The sequence below is a fragment of the Sarcophilus harrisii genome, chromosome 1, assembly GCF_902635505.1.
Source record: "Sarcophilus harrisii chromosome 1, mSarHar1.11, whole genome shotgun sequence".
In the NCBI taxonomy this organism is placed as follows: Eukaryota; Metazoa; Chordata; class Mammalia; order Dasyuromorphia; family Dasyuridae; genus Sarcophilus; species Sarcophilus harrisii.
Genome location: NC_045426.1, coordinates 85,067,636 through 85,085,611, shown reverse-complemented (window position 1 = coordinate 85,085,611; position 17,976 = coordinate 85,067,636). Strand labels below are relative to the sequence as shown.

At 42.0% G+C, this 17,976-nt stretch overlaps 2 protein-coding genes across 5 annotated transcripts in view; one reads left to right on the top strand and one right to left on the bottom strand.

Moving 5' to 3' along the window:
* The window catches only part of RHOA (ras homolog family member A), a 56,815-nt gene extending 50,551 nt beyond the window's left edge, over window positions 1-6,264 (bottom strand). The window contains exon 1 of one of the 3 annotated variants that reach the window (XM_031959229.1): window positions 6,136-6,264. The gene's annotated coding sequence lies outside the window, so the exon portion shown is untranslated. The remainder of the gene's footprint in view (window positions 1-6,135) is intronic. The other 2 variants (XM_031959227.1, XM_031959222.1) reach the window with 2 other exon arrangements.
* Window positions 6,265-6,436: 172 nt separating this feature from the next.
* Window positions 6,437-17,586, top strand: TCTA (T cell leukemia translocation altered). 2 transcript variants are annotated; one of them, XM_003762248.4, is made up of 4 exons: window positions 6,437-6,532; window positions 6,669-7,004; window positions 7,500-7,554; window positions 16,032-17,586. In XM_003762248.4, exons 2-4 carry the CDS (start codon window positions 6,773-6,775, stop codon window positions 16,072-16,074), a joined length of 330 nt encoding a protein of 109 aa, XP_003762296.1. In that variant the 5' UTR covers window positions 6,437-6,532; window positions 6,669-6,772; the 3' UTR covers window positions 16,075-17,586. The 2 variants fall into 2 exon arrangements, with proteins under 2 accessions (XP_003762296.1, XP_012398976.1); XM_012543522.3 differs by lacking the exons at window positions 6,437-6,532; window positions 7,500-7,554 and having other exon boundaries at window positions 6,539-7,004.
* The last annotated feature ends 390 nt before the right edge of the window (window positions 17,587-17,976 follow it).

The window sequence follows — 17,976 nt, the reverse complement described above, 5'->3', positions numbered from 1 at the left end:
GCTGTAATTTTATGATTCTAAGAACGACTATGATAAAACTAAAGTAGATGAATAGCATTTTATCCATGTCACCGGCTTCGATGTAGAGTCTTTGAAAAGATTCTGGTGTGAATAATACTGGTTCTTCCACTCACTACCTGGGCAACCTTGGGCAATATACCCTAACTACTCTGGGCCTCAGTTTTTTCATTTGTAAAATGAGACAGGTAGACTAGAAGACTTCTATAAAGTTCCTCATAGCATTAAATCTATGATCCTATAATCTGATAAGAAATCTTAGGGAATCTCTTCCAAGGTTGTATTTCTACCCTATTTTCAGGAAGTAGGTAAGAACTCTTTTATATATATCCTCTGTATAACTTATTTATACTCAACCTCAAGTAATAAGGAAAATTTGGTTATGATTAAATGGCAATATTGAGGGGAAATTTAAAAGCCAAATCAAATCAAACCAAAAAACTCTCATACATTCATGATCAGGAAAGATGTTGCAGAAGAAAATGTTACACATAGTAGTATTTGATTAAAAAAAAAAAGCTTCTCTGTGGGTCAGGGAAGACAATGAACAAGATATGTATAGCAAGAAAATTTAATCTTTGCTAGGACTCCTATATTGGGGGAAAAGGAGAAGATTTGGGGGATAGAAAGAATCTCTTCCCTAACATTTTGGGGAAAAAAATTCCTTTGTACTATTCTTGTAGACAAAATAGGTAAATGTGGGCTAGACAACAATACAATAAAAATGAATTAGAAGTTGGTTGAAAAGTAGGACTCCAGGATAAATAAATACTTAATGGGTTCATATCAAACTTGGAGGTTTTTTGAGCAGAGGAATTAGTCTTTTGCCCCAAGCTATTTGGAATTTTACTGATGTTTTAGATAGTGATGCACTTACCAAATTTATACATGACACAAAACCACAAAGTAAAACTGGCTCAAGTGTAACAAGTATACAGGTAAAATCTTAACACACGAGCTTAAAAATTTATCTTCACAAGTACAAAATGATGGAATTGCAGTTTGTTGGAAAACAAAAAATTAAGAATTTTTAGCATATAAATGCAACAAATCAAGAGTGTAATAAAGCAGCCAAAAAAGCTAATATGATCTTAGGTGGCATTTAAAAAGGCAAAGTCAATTACTTCTGAACAATATCATTGGTACTCTGACTCTGGCCAGATTACACCTGGAATACTACATCCAAATTCTATGCATTATATTTTCACAGAAAAGTCCCCTGAATGCAAAGACTTCAAAAACACCCCCCCCCCCCCCAAAAAGAGGGTAAATTTTTAACCTGGAGAAGAGAAGGCTTTGAGTAGGGGGATGAGGGGGATGGACCTGTGATAGCTATCTATCTTTTCACAATGTGAAAAATTGTCATGAAGAAGTCACTAGATTTAGGAGTCAGGATGAAAGTTCTAAGTACTCAGATGTAGACCTAATATAATCACTAAACAAGAACTCATTATGTCTGGTCTTCTCTGTTCTTGGCACTGGAGATAGCTACAAATGCCAAGAATGAAATTAACCTCTACTCAGAAGCAACTTAAGACAGGTAATAAAAACCCAATTACAATTAAGGTCACTCAAAAGTGGACTCCTTAGGTTCCTCTTGGATTGAGGCCTTCAAAAGTCTGACTAACACTTGCTGAGTATGATGTTGTAGTAGGGTGTAAGTTGGCCTAGAGAAGGCTTCTTAACTTTGGGTCCATGAACTTTTAAAAATACCTTTTGATAACTATATTTCAATGATTGTAACCCTGTAATTTTTACTTTATACATTTAAAATCATTATTTTGAGAAGAGGCCCATAGGCTTTTTTTCTTTTAACACCAGACTGTTAAAGGGATTCATGACATAAAAAAAGATGAATTAGAATCTTTGTGTACAGAGTATTGCATTGAGATTCTTGAGAAGTAGAATCTGACTTCTTAATGAAAGAGTTCATTAACCTCCGAAGGCTGATAAGCACACAACTATTTCCATGACTGATGTAAAACCAGAGCTGCTCAGAGTCAAAGGGTCAATCACTCTATATGAACAAGGCTCATTTGATTATTACCAAATAAATATCTGAGATTTGAGTCTAAGCCAATGCAATTATCTTTAGTCTTGAAAAACTTCACTTGGCTTCTATTTATTCCATATTAAGTATAGAAGTTGGGGTTGCAGAATCATCATCTATTAGCTTAGTCTCAGTTACCTCAACAAAGTGAGGATAAGACGATTTGTACTCCTTAATGGATTAGTGCTTTTCTCATAGAAAACCTCTTGAAGTAATAGAAATATCATGCAGTTTATTAATGAAGAAACAGACTCAAGAGGTTAGATGAGCTGCCCAAGAACACATAGCTAATGGGGCACCCAGGGCAATATTATCACCCAGGTCTTCTGACAACAAATGTGGTACTCATTACTACTTGCTCACAATAAAGAAGCATGGTTCAGTGGGAGCAAGAGGAATGAGGTTCAAACTCAAAATTCTGATGTTAGCTGTGTGCCTAGCCCCCATTTATTCTCTAAGTTCTAGTCCCCTATCAAACCAAATGCTCCAGAGCCATCAGAAATCTAATATATCCAAAACATCATGATTCTCTCCCCCCCCCCCCCTCAAATCCATCTCTCTTCTTCTAAACTTTCAATTTCTATCAAAGGCATCATCATTCTTCCAGTACTGCAACCTCAGCACTCCTTGGTCTCCCTCCTTACCCTACATATCCAATCAGTTGCCAAGTCTTGATATTTTTATGTACTCATCTCTCATAGCTGACCCTAGTTTCTACTCTACCATCTCCTATTGATCACCACTCACCAAGACTATTGCAGTGTCCATCTAATTGGTCTCCCTTCCTCATGTTTGGGAGGTACTTTCCCCTCCTCACCTTGGCCTCTACCTCTTCTTTCAAGATGAAGCTCAAGAGCCACTTTGAAGGCTTTTGGTTTTACCCAACTATATAGCACTATCTCCTTTAACTATACTTTGCATTTATTTTACATCTTCCTCTGAGAAAGGATTGTTTAATTCTTTAGATTGTGTCTCCCCATCAACTTGCATAGTGCTTGGCACACAGCAGATACTCATGAATTATATCCTGAGCTGGTCCTCCTAAAACACACAGGATTGGGACCATAAGCTTGAACTTGCTGGCCCAGACCTCTGAAGAATAAATGTTTGAGCTGAGTCCAGGCCCTTGTTGGCTTTAGATATGGATAGCTGCTACACTTACTCTCATGCTGCCATCCAGATTCAGAGGGAAAAGATTGCTTTGACAATTCTTTGGAAGCTTAAGAATTGTGATTTCCATTTGGCAACTGAATTCTGCAGATTCTTAGAAATTACAGACCATTAATACCGTATACTAGAAAGAATACTAGTCTAGGAAATCAGAGACCTGGGCTCTAATCCAAATTTTGTTACTCTGTAAACCCGAGCAATTCAATTCAACAAACTTCTATTAAATTCCTACTAGGTGCATAGGAGCTAAGTAGGTAAGCACCAGAATTTAAGCTGAAGCTAAGAGTTTCAAAAGACAGAAATTAGGAGAGTATTTCATGTATGAGGAACAGCCTGCTTTAAAAAACAGACAGGGAGACTGGTTATGGAATGCAGATTTCAACAGCAAGACAATTTAACTGGAATACCGCTTACCTCCTTTTTATTCCTCCTCTGCCTTTATTTATGAAATGAACTTGGACTAGATTATTTCTATTGTCTCTTTAAAACCAAAAATTATATGAACACATGGGCCAGCGACCATTCCTATTGTATTTAAACCTCTTTCCATTCCCCTAACATTCCACATAATCTACATGTGGGAACAGAAAGGAATAAAAAGATTAATTCAAGGTAAACTTTTATTTTTTATAAAGGACTATATTACAAAGAAGGAAAAAAAAAACACTAGACAAAAGGTAGTGGATACATTTTAAAGTAATGACCCTCAGAAATGAACTTTATAAGAAAAATTGATCTTTAAATAGCTCATTACCAAATTAGTATATTTTTAGTGCAAGTTATCAACATCATTTTAATGTCAATCAACAAGCATTTGTTAAGCTCCTACTATGTTTTTGCTGGGCACTATGCTTGAAAGCTATTACTTCAATTATAAAATGTAGCCATCTCCGTATAAGAAAGAACTTGTATAATAGGTTTAACAAATGCATATACTAAAACATCAAGCTCTAGACAGTGTCTCGGTTTGTATATAACAATAAACTTTCAAAATAAAAGTTCTAATCACATAAGAAATATACATAAAATGTTGATTAAAAAAAAACTACTAAGGCAAAATGTAATAAAAGGCTTAATCAAAGACTCAAAAATCACTACTCTAGTGTCACATTCAAGCCAAACATTTATTCAGCACCTATGTGCAAGATTCCAAGTTGTAGGTTATGGGGAAATTCCTCCTTTTCTTTTCTTATTCCTCCCTTAAAGGAAAGTATGATCTTATACATTAGGGAGAATCAAGTAGTTATAACGCTTTATTTGTACAGTGTAGCTTTAGGGTACAAAAGTGTTGAGAATAAAACCAGCAACTTTTTAGCTCAGCTAAAATTTAGGAGTACCAGGTGGTTCTGATTTAAAGTAATATTTGAAAAAGGTTAATATCTATCACTCCACTGTCTAATCTAACAAGGTCTATTTAGTAATGAAAGCTATTTTTACAAGTTAAAAATTTTATGGATAATTTTTAAAGATTAGCTCTCTAATTTCAATCCAAAAGTAGTGCCTAAAAAGATTAATAAAAAATGGCATTAGCACGTAAAATGTTTGTAATCACAGCCACAGCAGAAACAAGGAAGCACAAACAAACAAGCAACAAACAAACCTGGAAGGTTTCTAATAAACGTGGCAATTTCTTTCAGTTCTCAGGTTACTGTATTTAAAACCAAAATTAACAGATGGATAGCATTTTATATTATGAAGGACCTATATAAACCGTCTTGAGAAAAAGTGTAGTGGGATTCCAGGGAACCATCTGAGAAGCATACCTTCCATTGAACACACCCAAGCTTCACCAAGCCCCCTCCCACGGACCCAGAAGCTCGCGCACCAGAAGGTGCTCCCGTAGGAGTCACTCTGCAGGAGCTACCTCCCTAACTGCTTCCTCTAGAAATCCCGCAGCCCAAGTGGGTTCTGAAGGAAAGCAAGTTTCTGGAGATGACCACGCTCGGGGAAGACCGATCAACTTTAAGGACGGTCAGAGGAAGCTGCCTTTAAAAAAAAAAAAAAAAAAAAAAAAAAAAAAAAAAGCCGCGAGGGTGGGACTAAAGCAGCCGTAAGTAAACTACCCCCCACCCCCACGCGGACCCCCCAGAGCGCTTTCCCCGGCCGGGCTCGCTCTTTCTGAGTGAATCAGGCCCCAGGCTGGTTCCCTTCGGTTCGGGGCTGGGCCGGGTGGCGCGGAAAAGCGCTTCAGTAGAGGCTAGCCGTGTAACAGGTAGGAAAACAACCAAGAGGCGGTGTGAGGAAGTGCCCCAAGAGGAAGGAAGGGAGGAAGGGAGAATGGGAGGGAGGAAGGGAGGGAGGAGGAGGCTTGAACCAGGCCGTGGCCTACGGGGAAGGGGACGGAGCCAAGTAGGCAAGTGAGTGGATCTCGCCGAGGCCAGGCAGCCAAGGGTCGGCGCGAGTCACCGCTTCTTCCCTAATCCCGGGGCGGGGGCGGAAGGGAGGGCACGGCCCGGCTCGGCTCGGCCCGGCTCCCACCAAGTCCGCAGCCCGGACGGCCCCACACCCATTCGGCGGCTGGGGATCGAGTGCGGAGCTCGGGGGACTGAGAGGAAGGGAGCCCGAAGGGAACGTGGGCAGCGACGGCGGGGCGCGGTCTCGGGCTCCCCGGGACACACCACCCCCCACCCCGGGGCGGGGGCGAGGCGGAGGAGTTGGAGAGAAGCAGCAGGTGGGGCCCGAGTCGCCGACCGACGCCCGGGGGGCTGCCGGCTGAGCAGGCTGCCGAACCCCGGGACTGGAGTCGAGCAGCTACGCGGAAGGGGAGCGAGCAGGCGGAAGGCGCCCAGGGAGGAAGGCCCAGGGAGGCGCCGGCACCTCGGACTGGGGGGCCGGGGAAGGGAGGAAAGGAAGGAGACCCCAGGAAGGGACGTCTCCGCCGTCGGGTTGTCTCTTACCTCAGGCGGTTCTCGAGTCCTTCCGCGCCGGGCAAGCTGCTCCGCGAGCCGCGCGTTCTTGGACTCGGGCAGTTTCTACACAAGAAACCGGCGGGCAGCAGGAGCGCGGGCGGGCGGCGGCGGCAGCGGCGGTGGCGGCGGCGGCGACGGCGACGGTGGCGGCTGGAGGGCGGGTCTCAACGTGCGCGCTCCCGAGCCCAGGACGAGTTCGAGCCGTGGCTAGCCGCGGCCACGCTCTCAGAGCCCGGCCCCTAGGCAACGATTGCTCCAAATCACGTAACCTCCCGAAGAGGACGCCGTTTAACCAATCACGAGCGCCGCGCTGGGAATCACGGGAGCTACAGGGCTATAAAAGACCTGGTTACTATTTTGTGCTCCCGAGTCACCCACAGCATAGGTAGGTTGTGGGGGTAGTTAGCACTTGTGTGCGCGTGCGTGTTTTGGTGTCATCCATTCGCCTTTAACTGGCACATCTTTGCGCATGCGTCATGGCTCTTCCTTTCGGGCTCTGATGATAGGGTCTGCTTTTGCAGCCTGAGAGTCCAAGCTGGTCCCCTCCAGAAACCTCAGCGCCTGCGCTGTAGCCGCTGAAGGAACCACCCCCGGGGCAAGGTGGGTGAGCGTTAAGTTGATTAGCATGGCGGCTGAATCTGGGTCCGAGTTGGGCTGGCAAGCTCTGCCCACGGCCGTCCTGGGCGCTCTGAGCACTCTGGGCAGCGAATTCCTGCGCGAGTGGGAAGCGCAGGATATGCGTGTGACCCTCTTCAAGTTGCTGCTCCTGTGGCTGGTGCTGAGCCTCCTGGGGATCCAGCTGGCCTGGGGGGTGTACGGAAGCACCGTGACCGGCCTGTACCACCGCCCGTCCTCGGGTGAGCCGCCCCCCAACCCCGCTCCTCCCAGATTCCGGCCCCACGGCTTGCCTGAATGTACCATTGACACCCCCCCACGCACCGGCCCGTACCACTCTCGGGTGGGGGGAAACATGCGGAGTCCACCCCGGGCTGTATCACTGCCCATCTCTCCTGGAGGATGGCGATGGTCGGAGGCCTCAATAGGCCTCTTTCCTGCCTCGGGACCAATTGGCAGCAGTGCTAGTTTATTCTAAAGACCGTCCCCTCCCCCAGAGATGCCCCCCTCAGCAGCGGATAAGAGTACCCCACCTTTCTCGAGGTTCTAACTCTCCTAATGGGTCAGACAAGCCTGAATGCCCTTCTGACCACAGTAGCTGGGACTAGGGAGCCAACATTTATTTAGCACCCTCCGTGTGCCAGGCATTTCCCTGAATTCCCCTCCCACTCTTTGGCCATGATCACACCGGATTCCTCCGGGCTGGACCCGAAAGTTGATCCTGTTACTTCCCATAGGTCTAGGAGGCCAGAATGGCTCCACGCCCGATGGTTCTTCCTTGTTTCCTCCATGGTAAGTGTCCCAGTCCAAGCTTAGCCCAGGTTAAGCCTAAACATCTTAAATTTATATTTTGCTTCACTGTTGACAAAGCACTTAGGTGATGTTATCCCCATTTCTCAGATGGGATCACAGGCTTATAACATATTAGAACTGGAAGCAGAGCTCTGGAGAGCATGGAGTTTGGCCTTGGGAAAACTGGCTGCAAAGCTTCTGGGATCCTGAATTTAGAACTTGAAGAGATTTTTTGAGATGACCCCTTTCCCTCTCAGGAAAGAGCCTTATGGAGAAGAAGTGGGTTTGTTTAGGCTTATATAGATAATAGCGGAGATCTGCATTTGAACCCAAGACTTTTTTCATGCTCTGTGTTTGAATGTACAACTCTAACCTCTGAATCTTAGTTTCCTTATCTGTAAAATATGAATGATACTACTAATACACTAATATTTTCTCTCTCATCTCTAAAGTTTAGCTGGAGATATAAATGGTATCATCTTAGTCTGATACCTTTTATTTTACATACAGGGAAACTGATGCCTACAGATGGGAGGTAATCATTGGGAGGTGATTCAATGGTAGAATCAGAACTGGGGATTCAGTTCACCAACTCTTAAATTCACTGTTCCCATAAAAACTCTGGGTGGTGTGATTGGGAAGGGCTTGAGAAAGAGGATATAAAAACAAGCAAATCTGCCTTCCTTTATCATCACAGGCCCAGAAACTGCCAGATTCAGATTGCTAAAGGCTCATAGTTCAAGCTAAAAATGTAGCTAGCTTAGTGTTTCACACTGTTCCCTCCTGTCTCTCATGTTACCTTCTCATAACCTTGGTCTGTTAGCTCTTCTTTTTCCCTCCCCTTTCATATCCAGTCAGTTACAAAGTCCTGTCAACTCCACCTACACAACTCTTTTCTTGGAGGCTCTTTATTTCTTCCGCACTACTCTAGTTTAAGATCTCATCTCATTATTGGATCTATTATGTGACCTCTTCTTTCTCTCATTTTCCCCTTCAATCCATTCTTCATACTTCCCTCAGAGAAGTATTTCTTATATGTCTATCAAGTCATAGAAGTCATCTGATCATAAAGACTTCAATGGATAGCTCACATTCTGTAGCCTGGCACTACCTTCTATAGCTTTCCAGCTTTATCTCATATTAATTCCTAGCCCCACTAAGCAACACTAGGTGTTCTCAGCACTCCTTGCTTTTACTCAAGTATATTCTGTGCATAGGATATCCTCTCTTTATTTTTTAATTTATTGATTTTTAACCTTGCTATCACTTATCAGTACTCCTCCCTCAATAAAAGCCTACCATGTGACAAGGAAGTATGAGTAAACAAAACAAATGGGCATATTGACCATATCTAACAACCACCTTCCATAACTGTGTCTAATTCCTCTGCCAAGAGCTGGGAGGAATGTTTCAGCCCTGGTCCTCTGGAGCCAGAATTGGTCATTGCATTGATCAGAGTTCTTGCAGCTTTCAGTACACAGTGTTGGTGGTCACTGGTGATTGATTTTTTTGGGTCTGCCTCAGTTTAGACATATCTTAACAAATTTCTCTGAATTATTCTTATCTGCCAGTCCTTATGAAACAATACTGTTTCATTATATTTATGTATCCTTTTTTGTTTAGCTATTAGGAGTGGCAGAATGATCTCATTTGATCTGTTCCACTGAGTAGGTGAGCTGTACAGCTCTGAGTCTCACAGAAAAGGCCATCAGTGACATTATCGATGACATTCTTTTGACAAATTGGTTCCATAGGTTTCCCGCCAAAGGTAACAGCAAATTAAGCTACCCTGTCAGTGATCCCAGTTTTGGTCTGTAAAAGGCCATCAGCTTCTCCTGTCTATCTATCTATCTATCTATTTTTTAATAACTTTTTGTTGACAGAACCCATGCCAGGGTTATCCCTTGCACTCACTTCTGTTCCAATTTTTCCCCTCCCTCTTTCCACCCCCTCCCCCAGATGGCAAGCAGTCCTATGCATGTTAAATAGGTTACAGTAGATCTTGGATACAATATATGTGTGTAGAACCGAACAGTTCTCTTGTTGCTCAGGGAGAATTGGATTTAGAAGGTGTAAATAACCCGGGAAGAAGAACAAAAATGCAAGCAGTTTACATTCGTTTCCTAGTGTTCTTTCTTTGGGTGTAGCTGCTTCTGTCCATCCTTGATCAATTGAAACTAAGTTAGATCTTCTCTTTGTTGAAGAAATCTACTTCCATCAGAATACATCCTCATACAGTATCATTGTTGAGGTATATAATGGTCTCCTGGTTCTGCTCATTTTGCTCAGCATCAGTTCATGTAAGTCTCGCCAGTCCTCTCTGAATTTGTCCTGCTGGTCATTACAGAACAATAATATTCCATAACATTCATATACCACAATTTACTCAATAGATGCCCATCTATTCATTTTCCAGCTTCTGGCAACTACAAACAGGGTATCTATATCTATATCTATCTATATTTTAAATCTCAGCTCAAATCCTTCTACTTCCAGCATCCTGATGTATCTCTTTTCTCTCTTATCCCTTCTGTCCTCCCCAACTTGCCCTGCCCAGTTGATAGGAAAAGTTATAGTTTCCAAGACCAGAACAGGTAGGGCTAATGAAAACAGCCATATGAAAAGGCTTTGTGAATATGGTGAAATTTCAGTTCTTCAAATGTTTATTAACATCTGCTGTATATAGATCACTATGTTAGGATGTGGGGAGGAACCTTGATGTATTTCTGAGCATATTAAGAAAGATATAACCTATAAAATGGGTGGAGTGGGGTTATCATAGATGTCTTCTATATCTCCTTCTCACTTTTTTGTGCTTCTTGAAGGCACTTTACTGTGCTTTTCCATCTCCATATACTGAGCACCTTTCACTGTGCTTTGCATACAGAAAGCTTTTATTGTTTGAATAAAATTTTAAATGCAGCTGAAATTAAATAGTGATTTACATTTTATAGTACTTCATAAAAATCATGTGAGGTAATTTGTGAGGTATTATTGCATACATTTTACAAAAGAGAAAATTGAGAGACAGATAAATATAGTGATTTGCCTAGGAGTAAAGAAATCAGATCAGGTTTCTTGGCCAGGGTTCTTTCCACTTTACCATACTTCTAGTAGATGATGGGTGTGTTGCAACAAAGCTTCTTAAACTTTCCCTTCTTGACCCCTTTTTTCCTGAGAAATTTTATGTAACCCCTTATGTAAATTTATGTAAATAGGTGTATAAAATAGATATAAAAATCAAACATTTGCTGATAAAAACCTAATTTTTTGAGCCCCATATTCAGCTACTTGGGTCAAGGCCCATAGTTTAAGAAGCTTTGTGTTAAAAAAAAAGATTGTCTGCAAGATGTTGTGGACAGTCTGTCAGAGAGAAGGCCATTAACAATCATGGAAGGCTGTAATATTCTTCTCCAAAATGTAATATTCTTTGGGAGCAGGTTTCTTGGGGGGCTTCTGGGGGCAGCCTTCGTTTCAGTTCATTAATCACCCCAAATGCAGCCAGGTATTAAAGTCCAAATCCTTTATTGTCTCTTTTCAAGTCTTGTCTCCTTTCCTGTGGCCTGGTTGGCGTTCTTAGAGACCTTCTATAATTTTGGTTCCAAGAGCTTAAGCTCCTGCAGCCTTCTCTGGCTTCTGAATTTCCCCAACTAAATCCTGGGCGAGTCTCCGAGAGTTTCTAGTGTGCTTGTGTTTTCTGGCCCTGAGATCTCCTCCTTATATGTTCCACACTGAGTATACACCAATCGTTATATCACTAGGAAACCATTATTTGTTGTAGGATTAAATCAGTGCTAAACTAGATTTAACCATGGTCTCCTCAGTTCTACTTAGTACCTTGTTTCAAGTTCTGGCCCAAAACATCTTGTAGGATTAAATCAATCATACTGAGCCATGATAAATTAAATAACTATTGTCTCTATCAATTCCACTGACTTAGTACCTTGTAAGAATCCTTTGTTCCAAGTTCAGAGTTCTGGCCCATAACAGAAGGTTTTTTAGAAGACATGGCATTTTAAGGTAGGCTTTAAAAAATACCCAGGAATTGAATAGCAGAAGGGAAAGTATTTCATTTATAGGAGATAATGTGAACCAAGACCTAGAAGAAAGCACAAAATGTCTTCAACAGAATGGTCTGGCTTGAGTCCCACAGAGTACATTTTGGGCATGGGACTGAGGGTGAATCAGCTAAGACTTGATGGTGCCAGATTGAGGAGGGCCTTGAATGCCAAACTAACAGGTTTCATTGACAGGAGGGAACACTTGGGTAGATGGAGGGAGTGTGTTGTTTTCTTTCCAAGAAGAGGTATAAGGGAGCAAAGCTAATTTTGATTCATTTAGCATTTATCAAGTGCCTACTATGTATAGTAATATAGCAGTGGGAAATATGCAAAGGTCAGTAAGGTGCCATGCCATCCTTGCCTCCAGAGTTTAAATTTAGAAGTGCTGAATAAGCAAATAAACAGAATAGTGCAATACAAATTGGGCTGATTAAAAGTCATTAGGTGCATAGCAAGTACTAGTTGATCAAGTTAGAGAGAGATCCCTTCTTGCTGAGGACTTCTTGAAGAAAGAGGTAGTAACTGAAGAATGGGTGAGCCATGCAAAGGCAATGGTGGCAAAGAGGAGCAAGGTGTGAGCAAAGGTGGAGGCGGGAGAGTGTGTGCTATGTGAGGAAATGGTCACCCGAAGAGGACAGAACCAAATCCTGACTGGAGGACAGACTGAAACACAGCTCCAGGAATAACATGTCCAAAGAGATGTAAGCATATGTCCAGGTGTTTTCAGACATGATCAGCCTTCCATGTGTTTGACTTTACCATACTCTGTGACAAGGAAGAGAGTGAGAAAAAAATAATGCAAAGGGAAAAGAACCGATAAAAGTTATTTTTAAAAATTTTTGAGCAGGCCTAGCAAGACACTCCTCCCCCATCCTCTTGTAGAAGTGGGAAGTATTCAGGTGTTGGCCATTGTACATAATTTCAGACTTTTTTGATGTATCGATCACTTATGCTGAATTTTTTTCTCTTTGCTTTGTCTTGTCAAATGGGATTGTTCTTCTAGAGGGAGAAAGGGGTGGAGGAAACAATGGTGATGTAAAAAAAACAAAGATGACGATTAAAAAAGTTCTTTAAAAAGAACACAGGGCAGGTGAAAGAAGAGATAATGTATATGAGAGAAACATTTAGAAAGTTAAGATGACTCCAAATTGTACAGAGCCAGAAAAGATGGGATAATGAGACAGAGAGAGAGAGAGATGCATCAACTAATCAGGAGATAGGAATTCTTTCTCAGACTAGCATTTCAAAGAGCCACTTAGTAATGATGTGGCCCTAACCTTGTGTGTCACATCTGAAAAATGGGAATAATAATATACTACCTATTTCATAGTGAATATCCAATAAAATAATTTAGGCAAAGCACTTTATAAATCGTAAAAGCTTAAGGTTGTTGCAGTTAGATAGTACAGTGGATAAAACATTGGGCCTTGAGGAAGACTCAGATGCTTGCTATGAGACCCTGGGCAACTCAACCTGTTTGCCTTAGTTTCCTCATCTGTAAAATGATCTGGAGAAGGAAATGACAAATCACTCCAGTATCTCTGCTAAGAAAACCTCAACTGGGATCATGAAGAATTATACACACCTGGAGAAAAAACTGGATTAATAGCATTAGCTCATTTTCAGTTGTTTTTTTTTTTAATTAGCTGGGCAAGATGAGGGAAGTTAGTATTCAGGTTGTGTTCAGCTGACAAGTGGAGAAAATGAGAAATCTGACCCAGTCATCCTTTCTGAGGTCCTGCCCCACATGGAAAAGAGTAAAGGCATGATCCCACTCTGAAAATACTCTCCAGATAGCTGGGTTATAGACCACAGATATCAACAATGGGATACAAGTTCCAGTTGCTCCCTCGAGGTTTTGTATGTTTGGATTAGAGGGCTGGGGGAATCTCTTGGAATCATTCTATGGCCTTTTCTGAACTGTCTCATATTGACTCAGTTGCCCTCCAAGAGAACCATTTTAGACAAATTTCCAGGCCACTGGATTCAGCATTATCTTTGGATGATGGTTTTAACACACAAATATAAAATACTATTCTCTTTGTTTCTGCAGGACAACTTTAGCTTTGAGCGAAAGTCAGTGAGTTTTTTTCCTAGGGACAGTCTTCCTAATGCCATAGAGATGACCATGATCTAACCATGTTCACCTGGACCTCATCCTGTATAATGAAGAATTTGCATCAGATGACTCTGGAGGTCTCTACCAATTCACTTATGATCTCATGAGTCTTTGATGGCTCCCATATCTCAGAGGAAAACAAAACAAAACAAAAAACACTCTTTTGCCTGGCATGCAAGGCTCTTAGGAGCTTCCTGGTCTAGCTGACCATATTTGATACTTCTTTCTCTGTTCTCTGTACACAGCCAATCTTGGAACCAGATCCTGTGCATTTCATACTATTTTTCTTGTGAAAGGAATGCAAATTTTTACAACATTCTCCAGAGTAACTGAAGAGCCAGCAAATCTGATTGCATAGGGCAGGTATTTCTGCTCACATCCTTAAATGACATTACTCCCTTAATAGACATAAACAAAGGACTGTTGGTATTTGGGCACTGAATAAATCCAAACTGAATTAAGTCTACAAGTACACATACTCTCCTTGGCAATATTTTTGATGCAAGTACCTATGATGCCCAAGTTTCAGTGATAGATGCTGAAATCTTCAAATGAATCTACTTGAAAAAAATTTTCCAGACTCAGGCTTAATAACTTTTAAATGCAGAAATTGTAGAAATGTTTCTTCTGAATATATGCTGGCATTATGTTGGAATTTAGGTTGGAAATTGTAATGAGGCCATTGGAAATACTTTCCCCCCATTCTTTCATTTTGCCCTAGTGGACAGAATAAGTATCCACGGTTGGTAGTTTAGTCTTATAATTGGAAGATATCTCTTAGGACATCTAATCCAGTCCCTGACTGAAGAATTTCTGTAATGAGGAACATATTCTTTTCTCTGAAGGCATTCCATTTCCCTTTTGGTTGAGTTAGGTTTTGTTGCTCCTAGCTAAGAATTGCTGACATGTGGCCTGTCCCATGTCATATAATGCATGGTGGAATGCTAATTCTTACTGAACTTGACAGGCTATTTTATACAGTTCTAGAATATTAGACCTGAAACAGGAATCCCCTTAGGGACTTAGAATCACAAGTTATCAGGGCTAGAAGATGATCTCAGAGATCATCTAGTCTAATGGAACCTGCAGTAAAATGAGTATTGGTTTTAGAGTCAGCAGAAGCGAATATGCTATTGATTATGTGACTGTGAGTAAGTCCTTTCCACCTTACAGACCTTTTGATTGTTGATCTATAAGATGAAGAAGATGGTTTGAACTTGATACTCTTAGTTGTTTGAAAGTTTTAAATTGTGTCCACCTTAGATGTAAGCAGGCAGTGTGACTCTGTATGAGGTAAATAAATTATTCCTACAGTTAGAGCTCTCATCTATAAATGAAAGGGGCTTTTTACTGACTTTCTCAGGTCCCTATTCCTGGGGATTGTCAATCAGAGATTGAAAACTGATTTTGTGGGAAATGTAGAGCAGGGAAGGCCTGCTCAGAGAGGTTAAACTCAATTAAGTGAACATTAAACATTCACTGTGCTGGACACTGAGGATGCAAAGACAAAAACCCAATGGCTCCTGTCCTCAAGGAGCTCCCATTTTTCTGGGAAAAATAGATGAGATTCCGGAAGCTTGTTCAGATCTGAAATGGATTTGAACCCAGCTCTTTTTGATTTCCAATACTGATCTTTAGCCACCACCCCACATTCCTCTCAGATGACTTCTAAGATCTCTTCCAACCTGGAAAGGGCTGAACTTTCTAAGTTTCAGGCAGAGCAGTCTCTCTCCTGGCTAGATTTCTGCCATCAAAGTCAGAATCTAGGGAACACTTTAAAAAAAAAAAAAGTCTCCATAAAACCTTGCTTAACTTTATGAAGTGTAGACTTCTGACATCAAGGTAAACGCTTTTAATTCCTTCAGTTTCTATGCCTGAGCTGAGCCAATTGACTCATGGCATTCTGTCTCTTAGACCAACGTAGGAACTATTAGATTGCATGTTCCATGAGGGCAGAAATTGTCTAATTAAATCTTTGTGTTGCTCTTCCCTACCATTTATTACAGAGCTTTGCACACAGATATTGCCTAGATATCAGAATACATAAGGAACTGGAATGAAACTTAAGTGATCGGCTAAGCCAACTGAGCCAAGGAAGTTAGTCTGTCCAAGGTCATACTATATATGAAGACCCAGATAGAATTTGAACTCTGGTCCTCTGATTCTCTTTCCACTTTGCCCTACTGACTGTGGTAGGGATGGGCAGGAGATGGTATATACGCAGGAAATGCCAGACCTTAGCAACAGAGATGATTTATGTGGGAATATGTCTTATTTTCTCTTTTCAATTCTTTCAGGGAAACATCAGAAAACGAATCAATCAAAACCCATCGTGAATGAAGAATGAAAGCCTCGAGGGTCTGGCTCTCATGCTGCCTCTGCACTAGCAGTCTATCTTTGTTGGATTCCTATCTGCCAAGGGCCCCACTGACACCAGTTGGTTTATTTTGGGGAAGAGACCCGTCTAGGGAATGGTGTAGGTTTGAGGAAAACAGAGGAAATAATACTAGGGTCAAACCCTAGGAAGTTATCTCAGTTCCCCATTTGCCTTTTCTAGAGAGACTTTCCCTAATGAGGAAAGGCCAAGGCTCTGAGCCCCAACCTTAGAGGAAGCATGGCCTGCCTGACATCTCCTTGCTAACCTCCCCCTACCACCCCCATTATGTTCCCTTGACAGCTGACACTTGGGGCAACCCCTGCCTGGAAGGAATTCAGGAGGGAGGTGGTGGAAAGGATCCTCTGTCTTGTTTTCCTCATGCAGCTTTGCACCCCTTTTGATAAGGCTGAGAATCACAGCCTGCACTATCACAATGGGGTGCTACAGTTGGAGCTTTGGACAGAAAACATTTCTGTTGTGGGGGGCTTGTGGCAACTTGTCCAATGGAATTCATTTTTGAAGGGGGGGGGGGATGTCTGTGACCCCTCAATTCCTCCCACTTTCCAGGAGGTCTTTTAGTTTACTTACCTGGGACATGAGTAATTTCCAGTTTGTCTTGCTGGAATCTGGGGGGGGGGGGGGTCCTCCAAAGCATAATGTGAACCCCAGGCTGAGGCCTGGTCAGCTTAGATCTGAATAGTGATTGAACAGTTTCCCTGACTCAGATGGGCCTGAGCCTCAAGGGAATCTTGCATGCTCCTAATCCACTTAACCGAATTGCCTTCTTTTTGGCCTGGGGCTGTACCCAGAGCTCCCCCACTTGGGGCAATCAACTTCACTAAGGTGTCTGGGATATGGGCCTAGAGGAAGGCTTCAACTTGAATGATTATATTCTCCTTGCTTGACAACAGACCACATTGGACTCTTAACTTAGCTGGATTGGAGGCTCAGCAAATGCATAATTTTCTCCATTATCTTCTGTCGCAGTTTGGGAAAACCGAGAAGAGATAAAAGATGTGAAGGACCACAGCCAGCCTGTGGCTTGAAAGTCACCCATTTTTTGAGAGACTCTTAAGTTCTTCATGTACCTAAAAGGTCTTTGAAGGGAATAGGCCAGAATATCCCATGCTCTTTAAGTGATACTGGCTTAATGCAGCCAAAGGATCTAGGAAGCTGGGCTAGGCCTGCACTAGCTTGCAGAAAGGATGCTTTTTCTCCAGGGCCTCTGCTCACTAGGCAGTGTTACCTCTTGCTGGCATTGATCGATAGTGTTCTTACCTGCAAGATGGCATTTTGGAGCCTCATCCCAGGGGAAGGAGGCCTATTGAAATGTGATTTCACATTTGTTATCAAAATCTGACAGGCCAACCAGCTGCTACCTCATCTCGCCCTTTCTCTGGCTTCTGCATCTTTGCCTTTTCCCTTCTCCACTGATTTGGTGGTGCAAACTAATAAAAGCTTGTTTATGAAACATCTTTTTCCAAATGGTCTTTGCTAGTCCTTTGAAATAATGTTGAAGAAGACTATATTTGTCCAATCTACATCTCTTCTGGATTGGGGCTTCTTAAACTTTTTCCATTTGTGACCTCTTTTTGCCTGAGAAATTTTTATGTGACCCCAGGTATATAGATATATAAAGTAGATATACATATCAAACATTTACTGATAATTACAATTTTCTGAGCCCCACATTTAGTTAGGAGACCCTCTAGTTCATCCTTGGACCATCGTGGCATCTGTCTACCTAACTTTAATATTACTCCATTTTATTTAAACACATGAAAACAATGCTTGTTAGTCATAAGGTGGAGTTGTGTCCATATCACATTAGAATAGGAAAATATTCTTTCCAAATGACAAGACAG

Excerpts from the sequence above, each read along its gene's own strand:
- TCTA (XM_003762248.4), top strand. The coding sequence starts at position 6,773 with ATGGCGGCTGAATCTGGGTCCGAGTTGGGCTGGCAAGCTCTGCCCACG. Across the intron at positions 7,005-7,499 it reads GTACCACCGCCCGTCCTCGG|GTCTAGGAGGCCAGAATGGC; the intron begins GTGAGCCGCCCC and ends TACTTCCCATAG. Across the intron at positions 7,555-16,031 it reads TCTTCCTTGTTTCCTCCATG|GGAAACATCAGAAAACGAAT; the intron begins GTAAGTGTCCCA and ends CAATTCTTTCAG.